Genomic DNA, 20,772 nt, shown 5'->3' on the forward strand with positions numbered 1-20,772 from the left:
GCTCCATACTTTAACAAACTCGTCCTAGAGAATTAGTCTGACAGACTTCAGATTTTCCCTGTCTAATCTAAAGCCATTGACAATTAAAAAATTGTATAAATGGTGAGTTTTCGGGAAACAGCGTGCCCGTGGCGTGGCATCCAAAATCGATGATTCGCCATGAAAGAGGAAATTGTTGTAACTTCAGTGTGCTCACATGTGCACCAAACTTTACATGCTTGATAACAGTCATGCCACAAAAACATCTACATGCCAATATTCAGTTATAGTCATAGCACCAAGCGCTATGTAGTGCCACAAAGGGGACACAGGATGTGATGATTAACATCTTTGTGCATCGTTCGAAGCGCGTGGCAAATTCACAGCTGCACCGGCAGAGCTCCAGAATCTGCAACACGGCCGTCTCACACCTCACCACACTACACATGCGAGGGCCCGCCCAACGCTGCTTGCAGCTGTGCTCTATCTATACTTCTGTTTGATCAGTATATGATTTAGAAGGCTAGTATTTTCTCCTGCACATTGACATCAAAACAGTAGAAAATATAACAGCAGTAATTATAACAATTAATAAAATGCAATTTGTGAGTTATGGAGAATGTTGTGATACAGCTTAGGTAATACAAGTAAAACGTCCACCAAACTTTTAACTTCCGAGTCAAGGGGTTGAGGCTCAGGGCTAGCTCCAGTTTGATGTAATACAGTGAAGGGAAGGTTCTTTTTTGGGTAGTGAGCAATGCCTGAGCTCCACTAAGTCTTGGTACAAGTGATAGATTGCCTCTACAGGACCAAGCCTGTTTGAGGCTCCTGAAAAGCAGTGTTCAATAAAACACTCTCCCCCTCCACTAGTGCTCCCTTCTGAAGAGGGAACACTCTATCACTCACATGAACCTCGGCTGTGTGGACACTGTAACGCTGCATGCGCACGTGCTTCCATCATTTCTCCGTATACATTAGACTCACACACATACATCACATGGAAATGCACACTTGCTCTCCGCTGACATGCATGTAAGGTGGCAGCTGCAGGGCCAGGGGGACTTTGAGACATTTGGTATCTGCTCTTCCTATCAACTGTATTCCAAGGGGATAGTGCAGCGCGACATTGGATTTTCATTTGTATGGCCCAGGCAATCACAGGCCACAGTAGTGCGCTAGCAGGCAGATCAATTTCTTATTACAGCATGAAGCTCACATTCTCACTTCAAACCTCTGTTCCTTTCCCTCAGAGAGGGGGAGGCCTGTCCGTTGCCTTGAGACAAGAAGAGAATCCCTGAAGGGGTGGTAGAGAGAGAGGGAGAGAGAACTGGGAGGGGGGCAGACATTTGGACAATTTGGGCAAACAAGACTGCAAACCATGAAAGCCTCATTTTATGGATGCCTCCAGAGGCTAATTTTCCCTGTATGTATGATAAATAAATTGTATTGAATGTGTGTGTGTGTGTGTGTGTGCACACATGTAGCTCTTTTGTCAATGTACACATGATCTGACATTCCTCATTCTCACACATACTCATTAATCCATTTCTCAACTGTAACTCACAACCAATTCTCCACATCCCCCTCTTCACCCTACTCTCACCCTCTTTATTCACCTCCACTCTACACTCTTCTCTATATCTCCCTACATCTAACATTCTTCATTTTCCCTTTATTGCACCTTTTTTCTCATTCCTCCTTCATTTCACCCCTCTCTCTTTTCCATCTTCCCTCCTTATAACTTTCCACCACTCCCTTGCATTCTTCCCTTCCACCTATTTTCCTGCTTCCTTTTAACCTACTTTCATTCCGTCCTTCCTTCACTGCCCATCTTCAATTGTTTTCCTTCCCCTATGTCCAACCAATGGCTGCTTTCCCTCCATCCCTATCCTCACAATGCTCTCCATCATCACCTCCGTCCCCTCCTCTCTAGGTCCCCGCTAACGTGGAGAAAGCCCTGACATTGTTCGGCCAGCTGCTGACTAAAAAGCACTTCCTGCTGACCTTCATCCGCACCTTGGAGGCCCAGCGGTCCTTCTCCATGCGAGACCGGGGCAACGTGGCCTCCCTCATCATGACGGCGCTGCAGGGGGAGATGGAGTACGCCACAGGCGTCCTCAAACAGCTCCTGTCTGACCTCATCGACAAAAACCTGGAGAGCAAGAACCACCCGAAGCTCTTACTCAGGAGGTATGAAAACAGGGAGAGAGAGAGAGGATTTGAAACTGGCCTGGAGTCCGCAAAAAAACATGTCACACATGCACAGATAGTTTCCCCACTGGGGGTTGAAGTTTGAGGTTACGTCCCTTTGTTTATCAAACTACAGGTTTAGGGCGTCCTTGAGAAGAGGCACCCTACTGAAAATGGGCACCTTGATCATTTAGTCTTCAGAAAAGAAAAACGACAAAGTTTTGTTACTCGTTATTGTTCCCTATTTTCTTCTTACCCTCCTATTGTCATGGCAGTGGTAATGCACATGTAAAACCAAGCAGGTAGATATTCTCATTATGATTCTGAAATTGATGATGACGATGTCGAGGGATTCGTTATGGAGCAGTAAGGTAGTGGATAGGGACTGCAGCTTTTGGAGGCCTATGTGATGTTACCTTGTCTCTAACTCTCAACCCTGTCCCTGTCAGAGAAGATTACACCCCTGAGCGCACACACACTCCCAATGGAGCCGCAGTCAGACAGACCACTCTCTCCTCTCTCTCACACACGGTGAGGAAGGTAGAGAGGGATGGGAGGGTGTGTTGGATCGAGAGAGAGAAAGGATTGGTAAAGGGGAAAAGGGGGAGATGAGCAACAGAGGAGGGAAAGAATAGCAGGTGAAAGAGGCAGTGAGAGAAAGGGTGGATGGAGTGGAGGAAGGGAGATGGTGATTGACAGAGAGGGCAAAATGTCTAGAGGGAGACTTTGGCTGGAGGCAAATTGATGGAAGGAGAAACATGGGGGAGAGAAGAGGAGGCAAGAATAGAAAGGCTGTAGGACACTAGAAAGGTGCAATATGGAGAGAGAGTAGATAGGCAGAGGGAGGAAGAGAAGGGAAAACGAGCTACTGCAGACAGTCGGGCATAAAAAGATACACGTATTTAAGGAAAGACACAATTAGAGAAATGGCCTGTCTCCAAATAAATTGGAATTAGACATTAAATGATAAAAAGTTATGTTTTTTTTCCTCTCCTCCTTCTCCTCTGAGAGATATTTAATTAAAAATCTAATCAAATAAATGACTCTCAGCCAGTGTGCCTGTGTGAAGCCTTTTCCAATCCCCTCTTGGGGCGTACGGTCACAACACACTGTCCCTGCTAACTACACTAGCCCCGGGAGCCGGCGTTAATAAGCTAGGCAATTATTACACATGTTCACCCTGTTTTGGTCTTTTTCCTGCAATAGATAGACTTAAGGCTTTTATTTTTAATTTTACGAATACACACAGTAAAGCACAGGAAAAAAAACTTAATGTTTTTATCCCCTGTGGTAAAATAATGCTCTTGCGTTGGGTGCATTTTGTTTGACTTGTTCATTATAGGCTCATACTCATTGTGTGTGGCCAGGAAAGCTGCATCAATACCTCCTCTTGTAGCACATGTTTAAAAAGTTTTGGAACCATGCGTGCAGGGACGTCGCTTCCCTGAATGAGAGGATGTTAGAAGTCGCCCACTATCGTGTCTTGACATGCCCAAAAGCGTGTTCTGTCCAGGTGTATTCGGATCCAATCGTCCTCCATCCCCTCCGTTCCCTGTTGTCTCATCTTTCATCTGCTATATTTTGCTGACAGCCATGAAAAAAAAGAAACAACTGCACCACATACATCAAACACTCAACAGTCAAACGGAGAGGCTTGCGGAAGCGTAGGAGTTCATGTCTCGTTCCTGCTACAGGCCTTCACTGGTTTCACATTGGCCTAGTTTCCTGTGTTTCCCTTATTCCCTTACAATTCCTCAATTGTCATGAAAAAAAGCTGAATTTCATGTGTAAAGTTGACAAGAGAATATTTTCCTGTGCTGTCAACAGAACGTACTTTTCTTCACCTTTTTGCACCTTATACCTTGTTAATGACAAAAAGAGTCATATTTGCTAGAAATGTGGGAACGTGGCCCAGTTAGACAACCCAGTAACCCAGCAAAGAAAACAAGGAATGGATAATTAGGCAGTCTTCCTGTTTCTCTCTAATATGAAAAGGAAGAATGGTGGAAAGCAAGGAGGCAAATCTTAGGACGATGACAGAGAGGGAGAAATAATCCACTGCTTTCCCCACACCACATACCTTTAGTGCTGGTCTCCCTTTCAGCTGTTTAACAAATTAGATGCAATAAGTCCGTAATTACAATGCCTTTTAATTGCTCTGTTTTCACTCGCCCGTTGTTCACGTGTGTCTGCTCGAGAGCGTGCACGTGCAGAGGTTCCCCTCATTACACGGCAGGTTTGTGATTAACGAGAGAAGTTAGCGAATTAGACTAATTGCTGTATTTTTAATGAAGACGAGTGGGTTTGCTTGGGGTTGGGGCGGGGGTGGGGGGGTTGGAGGGGCATGTAACTGAAAGAAATGGAGGGGTTTTATTTTTGGCAAGTTAATTTGTTTGCGTGTGAGGGTGGGGGGAAAGCAAGGGAAAGGGCTCAGTTGTTTGAAAGCTAACCGCACGACGACTGATAATGCCGTGTGTTCTCTTTGATGTGCAAGCGTGTCTTAAATGCCTTTTCCCCCCGTGATGAAAGTGTTGGTTTATGCCCACAGATCGTAGCCGGAGGGGGGGCTTGTTTGGGTGTGCTTGTTGAAACAGGGACGAGCGGTTTTGGGATGATTCCAAAACCTCCCAGTGTCTTGTGCAGAGGTTTATGCGCTGCTCATTTATGTTTTTCTTTCTCTCTTACTCTGTACTCCCATCATTTCACTGTTACTCTCTAAATTTATTTTTCTGTTCTTTCCCTCTCACCCTCACCCTTTACCTCCTCCCTTCACTTCCCCTTCCTTTCATCTCTCTCTCAGGACGGAGTCAGTCGCTGAGAAGATGCTCACCAACTGGTTCACCTTCCTGCTTTACAAGTTCCTCAAGGTAAAATTGTCTGTCACACACCCACAACTTTTGAAGCAATACTAATACTGCTGCTGTTTAAGAATAGAATAATGCCTCACTAACACACACACACACACACACACACACACATTCACAGCTGCAGCGTTAGATAAGGCAGCAGGCTACCTATCCCTTACCTCTTTCATGTGGTAAATTCTCCCGTCTCCAAACTGAGAAATCTGAAATCTGAAGCGCTGTTCAGACACAGCTGGTCATGTTGTTGTGATCGCCGTAGCCTGTCGCACTAACCCTACCTCTCTTTGTGTCCCTCGCTGGATTCTTTTACATCCAGGAACGTGTGTGTGTGTGTGTGCGCCTGTATGCATGCTTCTGTGTTTGTATCCCCCTTCAGAGCTTTGGGGCTTAGCAAAAGAGGAAGCCAGAGATCTTACACAAATGCGTTCTCTCATTTCTCTGTCTGTCTGTCTGTATGTTTTCTTTCTCTTTTTAAATTCCTCTCCCTGTGATATGGAATCAGAGGGAATTATTGAGCCTTAAACTGTGCTAAATTCATGTTTCCACACATGCATTCTCTACATTCAGACATCACTGCAGCTAATCAGTTAGCAGCAGGGCCTTAAACCCCCGCCAGGACAGGCACGATGGACAGCGAACTAGCCAAGCCCCTGGGGGTCCCAGTTAGCATCTGTGTGTGTGTCAGTGTGTCAATTTTTTGTGTGCATGCATGTGTGTGTTTTGGCTCCAAATGAGAGACTGGACAGCCAGAGTTGGGTTCAGAGACAGTGGAGTGGGTTACCAGGGAAGCTGTAGGGGATCTTTTTACGACAGCTGTGTTTATGAACTTCAGACAAGACAAAGACAACAGGGAAAGGGCAGAAGAATGTAGAGAGAAAATGGTCTGAAGTGGATATGGATGGTTGAGAGGTGAAATGTTACAAATTTAAAAGTTTTAAAGTGAGAAACGGAACTAAGTGCAAGGTAAAGTGAGAGAGGGAAAAGGAATTGGGGAAAAATTAGTACTGAAGCAAAGACTAGCTGTAGCTAGAAGCAAGGTTACCAACCTAGCTTTTATCTAACCTCTGCAGTACAGCGCTTCTCTCTCTCCTGAGTTTTTCTGGGGTCACATAAAAGAAAGGCCTGGAACAATTTCAAGGTTCAGCCAGGTGTGAATAGAGATGGGTAAAGGTCAAGTAGTTGTTCAAAGGGAGTAAATAGATGAAGCTTTTACTTACAAAAGGGAGCAGGAGTAAGAAAACCTTTTATCTATTACCCAGTTCTAAGGGTTCACTTGTCCTTCTGTGCTTGGCTTGTTTGAGAGAGGGCAGGTACTCTTATTATTGCTCCAGAATGCTGTGTGTTGCTTTATGATGCTGTATGAAGATGTTGTTGTTATAATATATTTAAATTAATGAAAAAATGTATTATAATAGTGGCAGCAGGACACTGAAGTGAGAAACACAGTACAGCAAAGCTAAATGTACATCAGACATCACGCTCTCAAGAACATTGAGTATCAGTATTGCTTTTCCACACTGGTGCCATCTGAAGGGCTGATAATGCAGCACAAAGCTGGTTAGTATGCTGTTGGACAGAGAGGACGTCAGCCGGTGTTCTGTGTTTTCTCCATAGGTATCGGGCAGTGCTAGATTATCCCACAGAGTTCATCTGACAGCTCACTAAGATGACTGACACGTGTTGATACATGAACATGTCCTGCTGAAGGGCGCAGGACAGAACTTGCAATGCACGTCCTCTGCCTCAAGGCACAAAGTTGCATGTCGAAGCTTTAAAGGACAGTTAGGAAATGGAAGGAATCATTGGTTGAACAGCATGAATTTGAGTATGATTGTAAGACCGCGAACATTTAGAAATGTATTGTGATGTGAGTAATGTGCAACCGTTCGATTATGTTGTATGCACCACAGTACCTGATGAGATCTAATAACTCAGCGGCATCGCCACAATGAGTTAAACAAACAACGCGGTGTGTATCCCAACCTTTTAAATATCTTGTCGTGGGCCCTTGTTTCAGGTTGCACGTCTGTGAGTTACCAGTAGTTTAACCAAAACGTGATGTTGCCTTTTCAGACTTTGATTTGAAAAGAGGCTTGAAGATGTGAAATTTTTTAATATTTTGCCATGAAATTCAACGATTAGAGGAATGTGAGTAAAGTCTGAGCATCTATACATTTATACAAGTTTCCACTGAGGAAAACCAGGAGATGCTGTCAAGAGTTCCAGAAATTGCTTCTAAATAGACCTTGATTGTGTTTGGGTTTTCTTTTTAAAAATTATCTGTATAGCAGAAATATGTTGTACTACCTCAGATTTATCTAGCAACCCCTGGCCTTCAGGTTGAGAACCACTGATCTAAACTAAGTTGGAGGTAAAACTGAAAGTGAACCCAACCCAACTGTCAGTGATAATTCCTCCTTGCACAGGAAAACTGTGCGTGTACAACCATAGTATGTAGGGTCTGTAAAATGTGATGGATGTTTACAATGAACAGTTTGGGTGATAATTCTATTGTTCACCTTCGTTTTCTCATTCATATGCATTTTGCTAACCTGGGGGTTTGTTTAAAACCTGCCTGATTGTCTGACTGCTCCTGTTTCTTACTGCGTCTGACTTTTTTTTATTTTTTTATTTTTTTTATACCAATGTTGCTGCATTACTCGGTGAGTGTTATTATTGCAAATAGAAAGACATAGCCGGCAATAGTAACCAGAATGATCCTTTTAAAAGAAACCAAAAAAGTAGTACAAGCAGGCAGTGCTTAGTTGGCAGGCCAGCAGAACAAGTGAGTGAATAAAAAGAGGTGGAAAGAGAGCGACAGGGGCCCAACATCCCAGTGCTCGTTGCCCGGTTGACACGTCTCACACACCAAAGTGCTTCTCCAAGCGTTTTTCACCCCTCAGTCGTTAACCTTCTATTAACTCCTCCATCAATTGCCACTCACTCACACTCACACTCACACTCACACTCTCCTTTCCTTCTTGCTCGCTCACACACACACACAAACAGATTTACAAAGGGTGTTTTTCTCAAAGAAGAGACACAGGGGAGAGGCTGGTGTGTGTGAGAGAAAAATGCTGTGTGTGTGTCGTTCTCTGTCAGTTTTCAGCTCGCTGTTAGCCAACACAGGCCATGGCCTCGTCCTTTACTGCTCTGCTTATGGTTGGCTTAAAGAAGATTAGAAATATAATTGGAGAGTTGCTCAGCAAAGCTATGCACTTTTTGCTGTTGTGTACATTTGTGTAGGTAAAGTTTTTGCACAGTTGCATTCGTAGTTTGCATTTTAACAATCTGTCTTTCTCTCCTTCTACTTCTCTTTTTATCTACCTTCTTCTCACCTTTTGCATCTCCCCGTCTCCCTCTTCCTACTTCCTCCTTCCTTCTTTCCCTGTTTCCAGGAGTGTGCTGGTGAGCCTCTCTTTATGCTGTACTGTGCCATGAAGCAGCAAATGGAAAAGGGACCAATAGACTCGATCACTGGAGAGGCCCGCTACTCCCTCAGCGAGGACAAACTCATCAGGCAGCAGATCGACTACAAGACTTTGGTCAGTACACATACACAGACTTGTGGACACAGACAGCTGGACTACACATTTGGTGTCAGAGAATAGTACAAAACCCATGCACTTCATACAGTACATTGATGTTGATTTCATGTGTCCATTTTATTTGCTAAATCAAGGACCTTTTTGCAGTTGCTGCAACATTTGCAATCTCTACAAAATATCCCTGAGCCTTTATGGCATAAACAACAGATAAGTGGAAACAAATAGGACCTCTAATTCTGATGAAATGCATTTACAAAGAGCTACATATACATTGTTCTGTAGCTGAATATTGATTCTAAAGTGCTGTATGAAGTGTTGGTCTGCAGGTCAAAAATCATTGTAGTCACGCCTCCATGCATAGTTAACGGTTCCAGTCTGTGCTGACTTCCTGATCTTAATCCGTTCTCTGCCCTTTGCCCCCTGACCTCTGCCTCTGTAGACGCTGCACTGTGTGAACCCAGAGAACGAGAACGCTCCGGAGGTGACCGTGAAGAGCCTGAACTGTGACACGGTGACGCAGGTGAAGGAGAAACTGCTGGATGCTGTTTACAAAGGCACACCGTACTCCCAGAGACCAAAGGCCTCCGATATGGACCTGGGTAAGGAGAGGGAACTGCCGCACACGCGCACACACACACCCCCACGCACACCCGCCAAGTATGCACTCTGAGCACAGGTGCACCACTAAAGGTGGTAAAGAGGGAATTGTTTCAAGGGCTCTCTGAAGCAGCAAGGGGCCCTTCAGACAGGAGAAGTTATTCTGTACTAAAACAAATTCAAGTCAAGGGATAAAAGAATTATGTACTTTACCCATTTTAATTTATTCAGTCAATGACCTTTGCTGTCTTCATCCTTAGTAAATCACAGCAACTTGACTGTGTTTGGAGAAGTAGTTATTGATGAGTGTATCTATGCAATCCATGCCCCATTTCTCTCTTTATGAACCCAACCGTACCTGTGTTTCGTGTGTGTGTGTGTGTGTCAGAATGGCGGCAGGGTAGGATGGCTCGCATCATCCTCCAGGACGAGGATGTCACCACTAAGATAGACAACGACTGGAAGAGACTCAACACACTGGCTCACTACCAGGTACCCCACTGCTCAAGCACAACATAAATCCCCACCATCCCTGGGGTCTCGTTGGAACAATAACTCAATTCATTGTTTTGGTTGCACATGACCATTGCTTTCGAATCCACTCAAGTACATACAGTAGGTGGTGTTATGGTTGTCATTGTTTAGGGTATATTTCAGCCCATTGAAACAATGTAGCAGTTATTCACATTGTTGCAAATAAGTTACACATCAGTTAAAAAATAAGCCACTTACACAATGAGTGCTCTAGTAAAGTTTGCGTAGTTGGAGTATAATCTTGCTGCTGGACATTTTTTCATGGGAAAACTGATGTTCAAATTCCTATTTCAGGTGACAGATGGCTCAGTGATTGCCCTGGTGCCTAAACAGAACTCGGCCTACAATATCTCCAACTCCTCCACGTTCACTAAGTCCCTCAGCAGATACGGTACGAGAGAAGGTGTGTGCATGTGTTTTTGTATGTGTGCCCTCATTTCATAATATGTGCAAACACATTTCTAGCCATATACCAGTAAAAACAAAATGCTTATATTGCCTTCTGATGACTTCTGACTTGAATGTTAAAATATAATGCTGCTGACAGGAAGAAACATCAGACACACTGGACACTTTTAATGTTCATTTGGTGTCCATGTCAAACTAGTTTTTCATCCGGATAAGGTGAGTTGGGATTGAGTTTAAGACCTAGTGGACTACTTGTTGCCCCTTTCTTTAAATCTTTCAGTTTACAGACATTATAAACATATACATGTTAACATATGTTAAAGTAACTGAATTTATTCAGAAAATCAAATATGTACACAATCAGTGGCGTAGTACTGAAATTTTGGTTATCAAGGCAAATCTGTTCATATAAATTCATATTTTTGCATCCCATCATACATCCCACAGAGGATGACCTGCATGACAGCTGTCAGCAGTTTGACATCAAGTAGAGTGGCTCGTTTTGTGTCTAGTGTCTAGTGCCTTGCTGACTGTCCAGCTTTTTATTGCTGCTCACTTCTCTCTTAATTTCTATCTGTCTGATCCCCTTTATACCTCACATTTCTGGTGATTAATATATTGCAAAAATACTTTAAATCCACATGTAGATTAATCCAAGACTTATTCATTAATCAGAGGTCAGGCACATTGCGCCTTTGTAAATATGAATAAGGTCTCATTACTGCATCCAACCAAGAAATCACACAAATAGATGTCGAGAAGGTAAAAAAAACCCAACCTGATTAACAAGGCTATGCTGCACTGTTTATGTGAGCAGGGCCAAACTGTAGTGGAAAGCATTTGGAAATATTATCTTGACTTTCGAAAATATGTTTGATGGAAATGCATTTTTATGCCAAATACATGTCCAGACACAACCCAGATACCGTCAGACACATGTTAATGTTAAGTGTGAAGTGGACCTCTGTTTCTCGTTATCACTGTTTTCATCTCTCGCTTCTATTTTCTAAATCCTTCTTTGGTGTACAGTGGCGCTCTGTGCATGAGCTCTGCCACCATGAAATACACATAAATACTCACTAACACCCCCATCACACTTGCTCCGTACTTCCCTGGTCCACATTCTCCCCTGACATTTTGAACCTCTCAATCCTTCCCTGCTTTGTCACGAAAGTGACAAGCATTCAAACTAAAAGCGTAATGCTCCGTGTCACAGAATAGGGGATCACTGTCCAACGAAGGGAGGGAGCAGGAGAGAGAGTGACAGACAAATTTATTCGGGAATGAAAGAGTGACATGCAAGTAGAAGAAGCTGTCACCTTTCAGAAAGGCTTTTAATTTCACACAGAAGATGTTTCTCTCTGTAGCTTCCTCCGATTTCTTATTCATGTGTTCTTTATCAACGGTATCTTAATTTATAAGCAGTTCCCTTTGAAATGGATATTAAGACCTGTGCCTGTTCTTTCTTAATGTTATTTTGAACTCCCCTCCATGTCTCCTCTCCCACCTCCTTCCAGAGAGCATGCTGAGAACAGCCAGCAGTCCAGACAGCTTGCGCTCCCGAACACCCATGATCACCCCCGACCTCGAGAGCGGCACCAAACTGTGGCACCTGGTCAAGAACCACGACCACTCAGACCAGAGGGAAGGTGACAGAGGGAGCAAGATGGTCTCTGAGATCTACCTGACCCGACTGCTAGCTACCAAGGTATCCAGAAGCAGTAGATTTGCGCACACACACTCCACTCCACCGCATCCCTGTCATGTAGACTACTTCCACCAGCAGCCCCTACCCCTGACCTTTGTTTGATGGTGGTCTCAGAGCTCATTAACATTTTTCATAACCTTTCGCACAGAGACACACATATGCACAGGAATGAGTGCATGCGTCTTAATTAGGAGGTTGACCTTTTGACTATTGAGCTGTTTGGTTGGTGTTACTGGGCCCTCTGTTGGTGGCCTCAGGGTCTTTAGGCCCAGGCCTTACCACTGTGATCATTATTCACCAAATTCCTCCATGTCCTCCAGACCACACTGTGGAACCTGTGCTGAGGTTGTCACACAGCCTGTGTCTTCAGATGATGATCTGAAGGGTTATTTGAAGCCGGACTCAGTATTTGCATTGATGTCTGTGTGTTTCCTCCCAGACTAAGTTGTTGACCACCATTAAGCAGAGTGTGATTGAGTTACAATCACTGTAAGAATGTTTTGGGAAACAGCAGTTGCACCTGGGACTGTTCTATATTCTGGGACTGTTGAAATTGGTACGATGTTGGCATCTTTATCAGAGCTGTTTCGAGAGAGGTATGTGAATGTTTTACAAGTGGAAGGTTGGTCAGGTTATTCTTGTGTATGGTCTAATGCTCACATGTCCTACAAAGCAAAGGTTGTAGCTCTACGTATCTCAGATTTGCTTAATGAATAAGAATGAGATTAAAATAGCATGAAAAATCGCATTAGGATTAATGGGCCTACTTGGTTGTTAATCCTTAGGAAACCAAATTTGCACAGAATCTTGTTGTCGGTTTATTTTTGCCTTATTTCCTACAAACTGCACTTCAGCACCAGCACAAAAAAAAGCATACATAGCTTCCATCTGTAAAATTAAGCTTGAAATGAACCATTTAGTTTCACAGCACAAAATCATCCAGACTCATCATTATGCACATTTATTAGCTCCAAGAAAAGCTTAATCCACATATTTTGGGTCCAAAAAATAGATAAGATAAACTAACATTATAACGTCAGCAACAGTAGAGGTGTCTGGAGTGCACTTGTGTCCACAGTACGTTGACATCTCTTCCCTTAAGTCATTCTGCCACTCCTTACACAGAGAATACACATGGACCCCAGCTGAACACATCAACAAATAGCTTCTGAGCACAGACACACAACAGCAGCCTACACAGTCTACTTACAGTGCCAAGATTTTGTGCTCATTTGCAAGTACTAACTATGTTGGTGAATCAGATCACCCCCACTTCCTCGATGTTTCACTCATTAGCTCTAGATTTTCATTGTTCGAGCTCCAGGTAGGAAAATGCAAGGTTAACGGCATCAATGCTACCTTGACTGAGAAATGCAAGCCAGAGGAAGACAATAGAGGAACTTGGAGCTCTGCAGATTTGTTCTTATTTATTACGGCCCCTCAGCTTTGTGTGTTTAGGAAGCCGATTTGTGGGTGTGTGCACAAAACCAAAACTGCAGATTCAACTTCTGGCTGGTTTAAATAAGGTTTTGTAAAAGGTGGCCTGGATGCTTGAAGACTGAAACGAACACGCTGAATTCTTGTGGGAAATATCAAATCGTTTCAACTTCAGAGGAATAAGTGAGGATTCAGAATCTCTGAAGTTGTGTGATGTGGTAAAAAAACATTGCAGAACAGCCTTAGGCTGAACTCTCGTTGGTCCCCATCCTAAATACTGTAAAGAACACTGAGCACTCAGCACCCTCACAAACTCTCAGAAAGTTGTAGTACTAAAAGCAAAGCACTGTCATTTTCAAGCACCTGCTACTGACAGCCATCAACTACAGCCAGACCATCACCAGCAAAGAGGAATATACAAGCAGAAGCTGTTATGTGGTGTGATAACCCAACTGCGGTCTCTACCTTTACATTCCTATTGGGTATGTAAACGTACAGAACACTTATTCTGTACCATTTTGCTAACATTTACGCTAAATACACCGAAGGTTGGCTAGTTTGTTATAAGAAGGTTCAGCACATTTTGGAATTGGAGCAAAGAAGAGATATTAAATCATAATACATCTTCTATAAGCACGCACAAGGAAATTTCAAATGGTTTTAGCAAACTAACTAAGCTCATGTTGGTTCTCCTGCTCAGGGTACACTCCAGAAGTTTGTGGATGACCTGTTCGAGACCATCTTCAGCACAGCTCACCGTGGAAGTGCCCTGCCTCTCGCCATCAAGTACATGTTTGACTTCTTGGACGAGCAGGCAGACAAACACTCCATATCAGACTCTGATGTACGGCATACTTGGAAGAGCAACTGGTGAGTTTGTGTATGCACTTTGTGAAAGGGCTCATTGGGGGTATTTGGTAGCTGATTTGTGTCTCATTATTGTGAAAAATAGTGAAAAATAACACTTTAAGGTGGTACTGCGGGCAGAATGTACAGTGTTCATATTTCTATTTGGGTCATTGCAATGCTCTCTGTACCAATTCCTTCTAAATGTGCGACTCTTCCTCTACCATCCCACTATCCCCACAATCATTCCAGTCTTCCCCTGAGGTTCTGGGTGAACGTGATCAAGAACCCCCAGTTTGTCTTTGACATCCATAAGAACAGCATTACAGACGCCTGCTTGTCTGTGGTGGCTCAGACCTTCATGGACTCCTGTTCAACATCAGAGCATAAACTAGGGAAGGACTCACCTTCCAACAAGTTGCTCTACGCTAAAGACATCCCCAACTATAAGAACTGGGTAGAGAGGTACGCCAATATGTGTTTAATTTGTTGTGTCTTAAAGCTATTTTAAATAAAAATCGGCAAGATCTAAACTGTGTGTGTTTTTTTTCTCCTCCAGGTACTACTCTGACATCTCTAGGATGCCGGCCATCAGTGACCAGGACATGAGTGCCTACCTGGCTGAGCAGTCACGCCTGCACGCTAACCAGTTCAATAGCATGTCGGCCCTACATGAGATCTACTCCTACATTGTCAAGTACAAGGATGAGGTGAGATTCCTAAGGACACTCAGTATGAATGACATCTTACTAATTAGGCGTGTTACACACCAAATTCCTCAGTGTCCTCCAGACCGCATTGTGGAACCTGTGCTCTGGTTGTCACACAGTCTGTGTCTTCAGATGATGATCTGAAGGGTTATTTAAAGCCTGGTTCAGCGTTTGTGTTTACGTCTTGGAGAAAAAACGATCAGCCAATGTGAATTTCCTCCCAGGCTAAGTTGTTAACCACCATTGAGCAAAGTGTGACTGAGTTGGGAAACAGCAGTTGCACCTGGGACTGTTGAAGCTGGTACAATCTTGAGTCAGAGTTGTTTCAAGAGAGGTTTGTGGATGTTTTACAAGTGGAAGGTTGGTCAGGTTATTCTTGTGTATGGTCTAATGCTCACATGTCCTACAAAGCAAAGGTTGTAGCTCTACGTATCTCAGATTTGCTTAATGAATAAGAATGAGATTAAAATAGTATGAAAAATCACATTAGGATTAATGGGCCGACATGGTTGTTAATCCTTAGGAAACCAAATTTGCACAGAAACTTGTTGTTGACTTATTTCCTATTTCCTGCAGCACCAGCTCAAGAAAGCATACACAACTTTCATCTGTAAAATGAAGCACCTATACACTAATTTGATTTCCTCTAAAACATGATATTTTCTTTCTTCTGAGCCACATTTATTAGCTCCAAGAAAAGCCTAATTCACATATTTTGGGTCCGTAAAATATTAAATGTCTAAGATAAACTACCTTTTAAAAACAGTCAGCAACAGTAGAGATGTTTGCAGTGGTCCTGTGTCTACCTACTTTGGACAGGTGTTATTTTAGTCATATGAGAGTTTGTTGGAGGTTATTCCAGAAAGAGGCTGTCAGGGAACAGTCAGGAGTTTTTGTTGAAAAGAGTTTTTTTTTTCTATTTACCCCAAAATACCAAACATTAGAAACCAAAAACTCAACAACTAGGCCTATAAAAGAGGTCAACAAAATGTAACTATACTCAAAACAGCATACCAAAAACAGAATATGAACTTAACAAACTTATCTAACTGAATACAAGGGAACATATATAGTGGCTTGGCCAAACCAATTTACACACAAGGGGAAAACAAAATGGACGACAACTACAACTACTGCAAAGTAAAACAGACTAAACCCAAAATCCCCCTCCAACATGGTAGCACATGGTACGGCTTGATTGGCAGGCCACAGGATAAAACAGTCCTCCACCCATGGCCACGCCTTTCTTCCACCAGGACAGACCTCTTTCCAACATGGTAACACAAGAAACAATGGTTAATATAACAGAAAATGTTTACTTATTTTACTTTACTTACTTAATATACATGAAAAGCACACCGATAACTGTACCGCAAATTCTTAAATAGTGGCCAGGGCAGAACCAGGCCTTTGTTTACAAGCAAGCTTATATTATTTCCCCTGCTTGCCAGTTAATGCAAACTCAAAACTTCCTCCATGTTTGTCTTGATATATTCAGTCGTATGTATACTCCACAACACTAATTCCATCTCTACAACAACATTCGTGTCAAATATCATTTTCCTCCACTGCAAGCTGATTTTTTTTTTTCACATTAAAGTGTTACATTTCATTGGCAGCAAACAGAAATGTGTAAAAACTGGAATTGATAGGTGAACAGAACAAAACATTTTTATAAATTAAAAAAAAAAATAGAAATTCAGAGCAGCTGAGATGGCCTGACTCTGTTGTTGCACTGATGGAATTAGTGTGCATTATGCTGAATTTGCCTTGTAGGAGACTGTTGTCGTAGGCTGCAGGTGATTCCACCCCCTTCACTGTTTGTTTGTTTTACCCAGCCTTCATTTGTTCATTATTCATTATTTTTATGAAAATGTACAGCATGTGCGAACCAGCCAGGTGGTATGTTGGTGTCCTCTGACATCTTCCCCCTTTCTGGTTTCAGATCTTGTCGGCGTTGGAGCGGGACGAGCAGGCGAGGAGACAGAGACTGAGGAGCAAGCTGGAGCAGGTCATCGACACAATGGCCCTGACCAGCTGAGGACCATCCTACACCTCCATCTCCTCCTTTCTCTTCACTCCTCCTCTCCATCTGTCTCTCTCCCTCGCTCCTCTCACCCAGACAACAAACAAAACTCCAACCCCCAACAATACGACAGACAAACTGCAAAAGGACTGACGCAGTATACTGCAAAATGGGGGGGGTTCGGCAGAGATGGGCGGGCCTGTGTACGCTTACATGTGTATGTGTGTGTTTGTCTGCAGCCCCATACGGCGTGTGGGCTGGTGTCTGTGTGGGAGACTGGGACACCGGACATTTTCACACATGCATACATGGAGAAACATGTCAACTGACAGCATTTGATTATTGTGGATGTTGGTGTTTGTTGTTTGCTTGATTTTGATTTCAGAAGTTTTGTCGTGATGAAGCGATGGTCAGGAAAGAAACATTGGAAGCCTCAAAAAGGAACTCCAAATCTGGCATCATTAGCGGGATGGACCAATTTGTGATGAGCCAATGGAGAGAGGCTCTCCAGGTCGTGTGACTCCAACGGGTGTCACAGTTTTAAAGGATGTTAGATTAAAATTTTTTTTTTGTATAAATGTAATCAACTGCCCACTCTCTGATCTCTCGCCACTTGTATTACTGCTGAATTTGCACAATTTACAGAAACGTTACAAATGAAGACGATATAGATATTATATATAAATACAGCTACGTTTTTAAAGAAAGATTAGGGAGAAAACATTTCTGTTTTTCCTTTTCATTTAAAACTAACAAACACAATAAAAAATACGACAATGAAACATGATTTGATATTTCAAGTACAAAAGAAAAAAACAGCGTAGACAAAAAAACAACAAAAAAGAAACAAAAAAGTCGTACTGTGCCATGTTTTCTTTGAATGTTGTTTAGTGCAAAGACATTTTGTTAGATGGAATGTGCAACCGTATGATTTTAAATATGAACATGCCTAGTGACTGAAAAGAATCATTTGAGCAATGACGCATCATAAGATCTTTGTTGAAAATTGGCGGGAAGTGGGGCGACACACGAAGTCGTCTGTCTTCTTGAGTTCACAGTTCATGGTGTCATGGTGATAACACAAAGTTGCTGTTGTTTCTAATTCAATCAGTGCAATCTTTTGGTTTCATAAAACCAAATATATACTCACAGGATTGTTGCTTTATCAGGGCCACATTAGTATCCGGCTCCACGGCTGGTTCTGTTCTTCAAGGGTCAAGAAGCGGCAGTTCTGTGGATCGTGGTAATGGTGACTAAACAATGAAGTAGCTACATTGCACTACCTGTAATATTCCCGTTTGCCCCGATACCACATAGCTACCATATCTAACCGTTCGGATTCCGTGGGTCCAGAGTTTGTGTTATCCATTCCTTGAAGGGTCATTAATTAAAACACACACAGTCCTGTTAGAGCAAAGCCAAAGTCTTGGTGCTCTCAGGCACTGCTTACATCTTTACAGGAGCGACAATGAGGTCAGGTAGAGCTTAGCCGAAGCCCCTCAGTGGTGAAACAAAGTGGGAAAAGCTGTTTTCAGCCTAAAGCCACTTTTATTTTTCATTTTATTCAATGTTAATACCCAAAAAGAGGGGCAAGGAAAATATATACTGAGTGTTTCTCTCCACCTCTAACCTATCTATTTGAGACGGTTAGCTTTTTATCCATGGGGGAGGGGTATAGAAATATAGAGAGGTGAGACACCTGTTCATTAGCTACACAAGGCTGAGTAATCCTCCCCTTAGCCTGCAGCTCTTGTTTCAAAACTAGCCTATTGCCATGTGTGGCTTAAGCTTTTTTTATTACTGCTCTCTTAAGAGGATTTCTTTGTTTCCCTTTTTTTTTTGAAGTCATGGTTTTTGACTTTGTGGTGAGAAATAATGTTTTCCGATTTTTTGTTTTTCTGCTTGCCGAAAAACCAAACTGTGGTCTGTATAATGTTTTTGTTGATGTTTTCATTTGTAAATTGTATACTTTTTCATGATGAACAAAAGCTGTTTGCCATTTAGTTGTAATCAGGTTGTTTTTTTTTTTGTTTTTTTTTTGTCTTTTTTTTTTCAAGATGTAAATTGTACATTTTACGGTACACAGAAGACAAAATTCTCTTGGGTTTGCCTGAAGTTGAAGTACTTGACCGAACTCAAGGTTTATTTTCCTGATCTCAAGGATCAAAATGAAATTGTTGCATCAGATGAGCATCTGTGTCTTTGTGATGGAAATGTGACTTGCTGCTTTAACTCTTGTACCTTGTTTTTCTATCAAACATTAGGGCTGTCATTTTATGCTGATCATAAATGCTGTCGCTATCCATTTTTATGCCAGGTTCCTTAAAAAAAACAAACAAAAAAAACAATCTTCTCTCACATCCAAGAATAGTGAGCACACCTCCCAATTTAATGTCAACCCGCCATTTTGTTTACATGTCTGAGACATTGCTTTCTACAACTTGCATACATATGAGCCTATTTCAACTGGATATCTTTCGGGACTTACATATGGATAGTTTACTCTGTACCTGCCAAAAAAAAAACAGTCTTAAGGGACCACTCTGCCCATGTCAGGATAGAAATGTATCCTTTTCAGCTGACCATGTTGGCTATACACAATAAATAATAGTCGTCATCATAACTCTATATAAAGGAGATTACTGCAAAACCTCCATAAAAATATGTCCACTTTACAATCATTATAAACATGTTTTATTCCTTCAGTATACAGCTGAGGTTTTGCTGCATTTGTGCTTTTTGGTGCTCTTACTGTAGCTCTCATGGCAAGGAAATAGATGACTGCTGTGGCGAGGGCCCAGCCGTGCTTTTAACAGCAGTCCTTTGAATGATCAGTGTGAGTATGATGTACAGTGGGGACAAGCACACAGACAAAAACCGACTGAGGCGACGGTGCCCAGTAGGTGATGTGTCAGGCTTTTTAAAGACACTTAAACATTCTCACTTCATTCTCAGGTTCATGCTCCATTTGTGTCGTACTCTGGTTGTAATTTGGTTGATTAAATGACTTCTGGGGGAGTTGGCTTGTTTATCGTTTGCATGGCTGTTTGCCTTTTAGATTGACCTGCTTTGCAAGTCCAGACACATCTTTAGAAAACCTTCCCAGCCAACAGTAGTTTGGTGTGATAATTGACTTGTATTTATTGTTATTGAGGTTGTATCCAGCATGTCTGTTGTCTAAGAGTGTTTGGTGTCATCAGGAGGAAGCAAGCATCAGCTGCTGACTTAGAACAACATGCCGACTGCAGTTTGAGAGTTGCTTAGTTTTTATGCTGTTTCTGTCAAATCAGAACAAATCAACAAGTGAAGTTTACTACACTGCCTTCAGTGTGAGCAGAGTAATTTAGTTAAATGCAAGTCCTGGCACCATTCTGTTTTCAGTGTTGTTTTTTTTCCTGCTTTCTTCCGATTCTGAAAATTCAGTAGTTGTTTTTGTTTTTTAATGAAAGTTACATAGAATCCAAGGAAACGCAAAGCAAATGAATTTACAGACAGAGCTGGCAAAGGAATTTTAATATTACAATAACTCAAATACACACAGACACACGGTTTCAGACTTGAATCGACTGTCACACGTTTGCAGGATAACATTCATTGTGTAAATATTCTGTTATTTCCTATTTTGCAGATTTACTACTTGTAAATAAACACACATCAAGGAGAGATTAAACATTTTTTGCTAAATAAAATGTGGCATTGATTTTTTTAATTTAATGACTTATTCAGTTTTTATAGATGGATGAAGTCATACAGGTTTGTTACATTTAAAGTTCATGGATGTGTTCTACTGTAGCAAGGACTCCACACCTTCTTGCTATGTACAAGGTTACTGTGAATCCTAATATGTGTATATTTGTTGTTTTCACTACCTGCAACTCTCTTTCCTGCTCATTTTCATAGATTCACCTGCACGACCTTGAAGGGA

General features: G+C 42.2%; 1 protein-coding gene across 5 annotated transcripts in view; it reads left to right on the forward strand.

Moving 5' to 3' along the window:
• plxna1b (plexin A1b) overlaps window positions 1-20,536 on the forward strand; it is a 191,664-nt gene extending 171,128 nt beyond the window's left edge. For 3 of the 5 annotated variants that reach the window (XM_038695462.1, XM_038695464.1, XM_038695463.1), the window contains exons 22-32: window positions 1,913-2,169; window positions 4,970-5,036; window positions 8,432-8,578; window positions 9,021-9,180; window positions 9,567-9,670; window positions 10,007-10,115; window positions 11,638-11,828; window positions 13,966-14,135; window positions 14,364-14,576; window positions 14,671-14,821; window positions 16,767-20,536. In XM_038695462.1, coding sequence (XP_038551390.1) covers window positions 1,913-2,169; window positions 4,970-5,036; window positions 8,432-8,578; window positions 9,021-9,180; window positions 9,567-9,670; window positions 10,007-10,115; window positions 11,638-11,828; window positions 13,966-14,135; window positions 14,364-14,576; window positions 14,671-14,821; window positions 16,767-16,862 — 1,665 coding nt within the window. In that variant the 3' untranslated portion in view covers window positions 16,863-20,536. The remainder of the gene's footprint in view (window positions 1-1,912; window positions 2,170-4,969; window positions 5,037-8,431; window positions 8,579-9,020; window positions 9,181-9,566; window positions 9,671-10,006; window positions 10,116-11,637; window positions 11,829-13,965; window positions 14,136-14,363; window positions 14,577-14,670; window positions 14,822-16,766) is intronic. The other 2 variants (XM_038695465.1, XM_038695467.1) reach the window with 1 other exon arrangement.
• Window positions 20,537-20,772: the final 236 nt, after the last annotated feature.

The sequence above is a fragment of the Micropterus salmoides genome, unplaced genomic scaffold, assembly GCF_014851395.1.
Source record: "Micropterus salmoides isolate LMB-PRFRI ecotype aquatic unplaced genomic scaffold, ASM1485139v1 Ms_hic_scaffold_4, whole genome shotgun sequence".
Taxonomy (NCBI): Eukaryota; Metazoa; Chordata; class Actinopteri; order Centrarchiformes; family Centrarchidae; genus Micropterus; species Micropterus salmoides.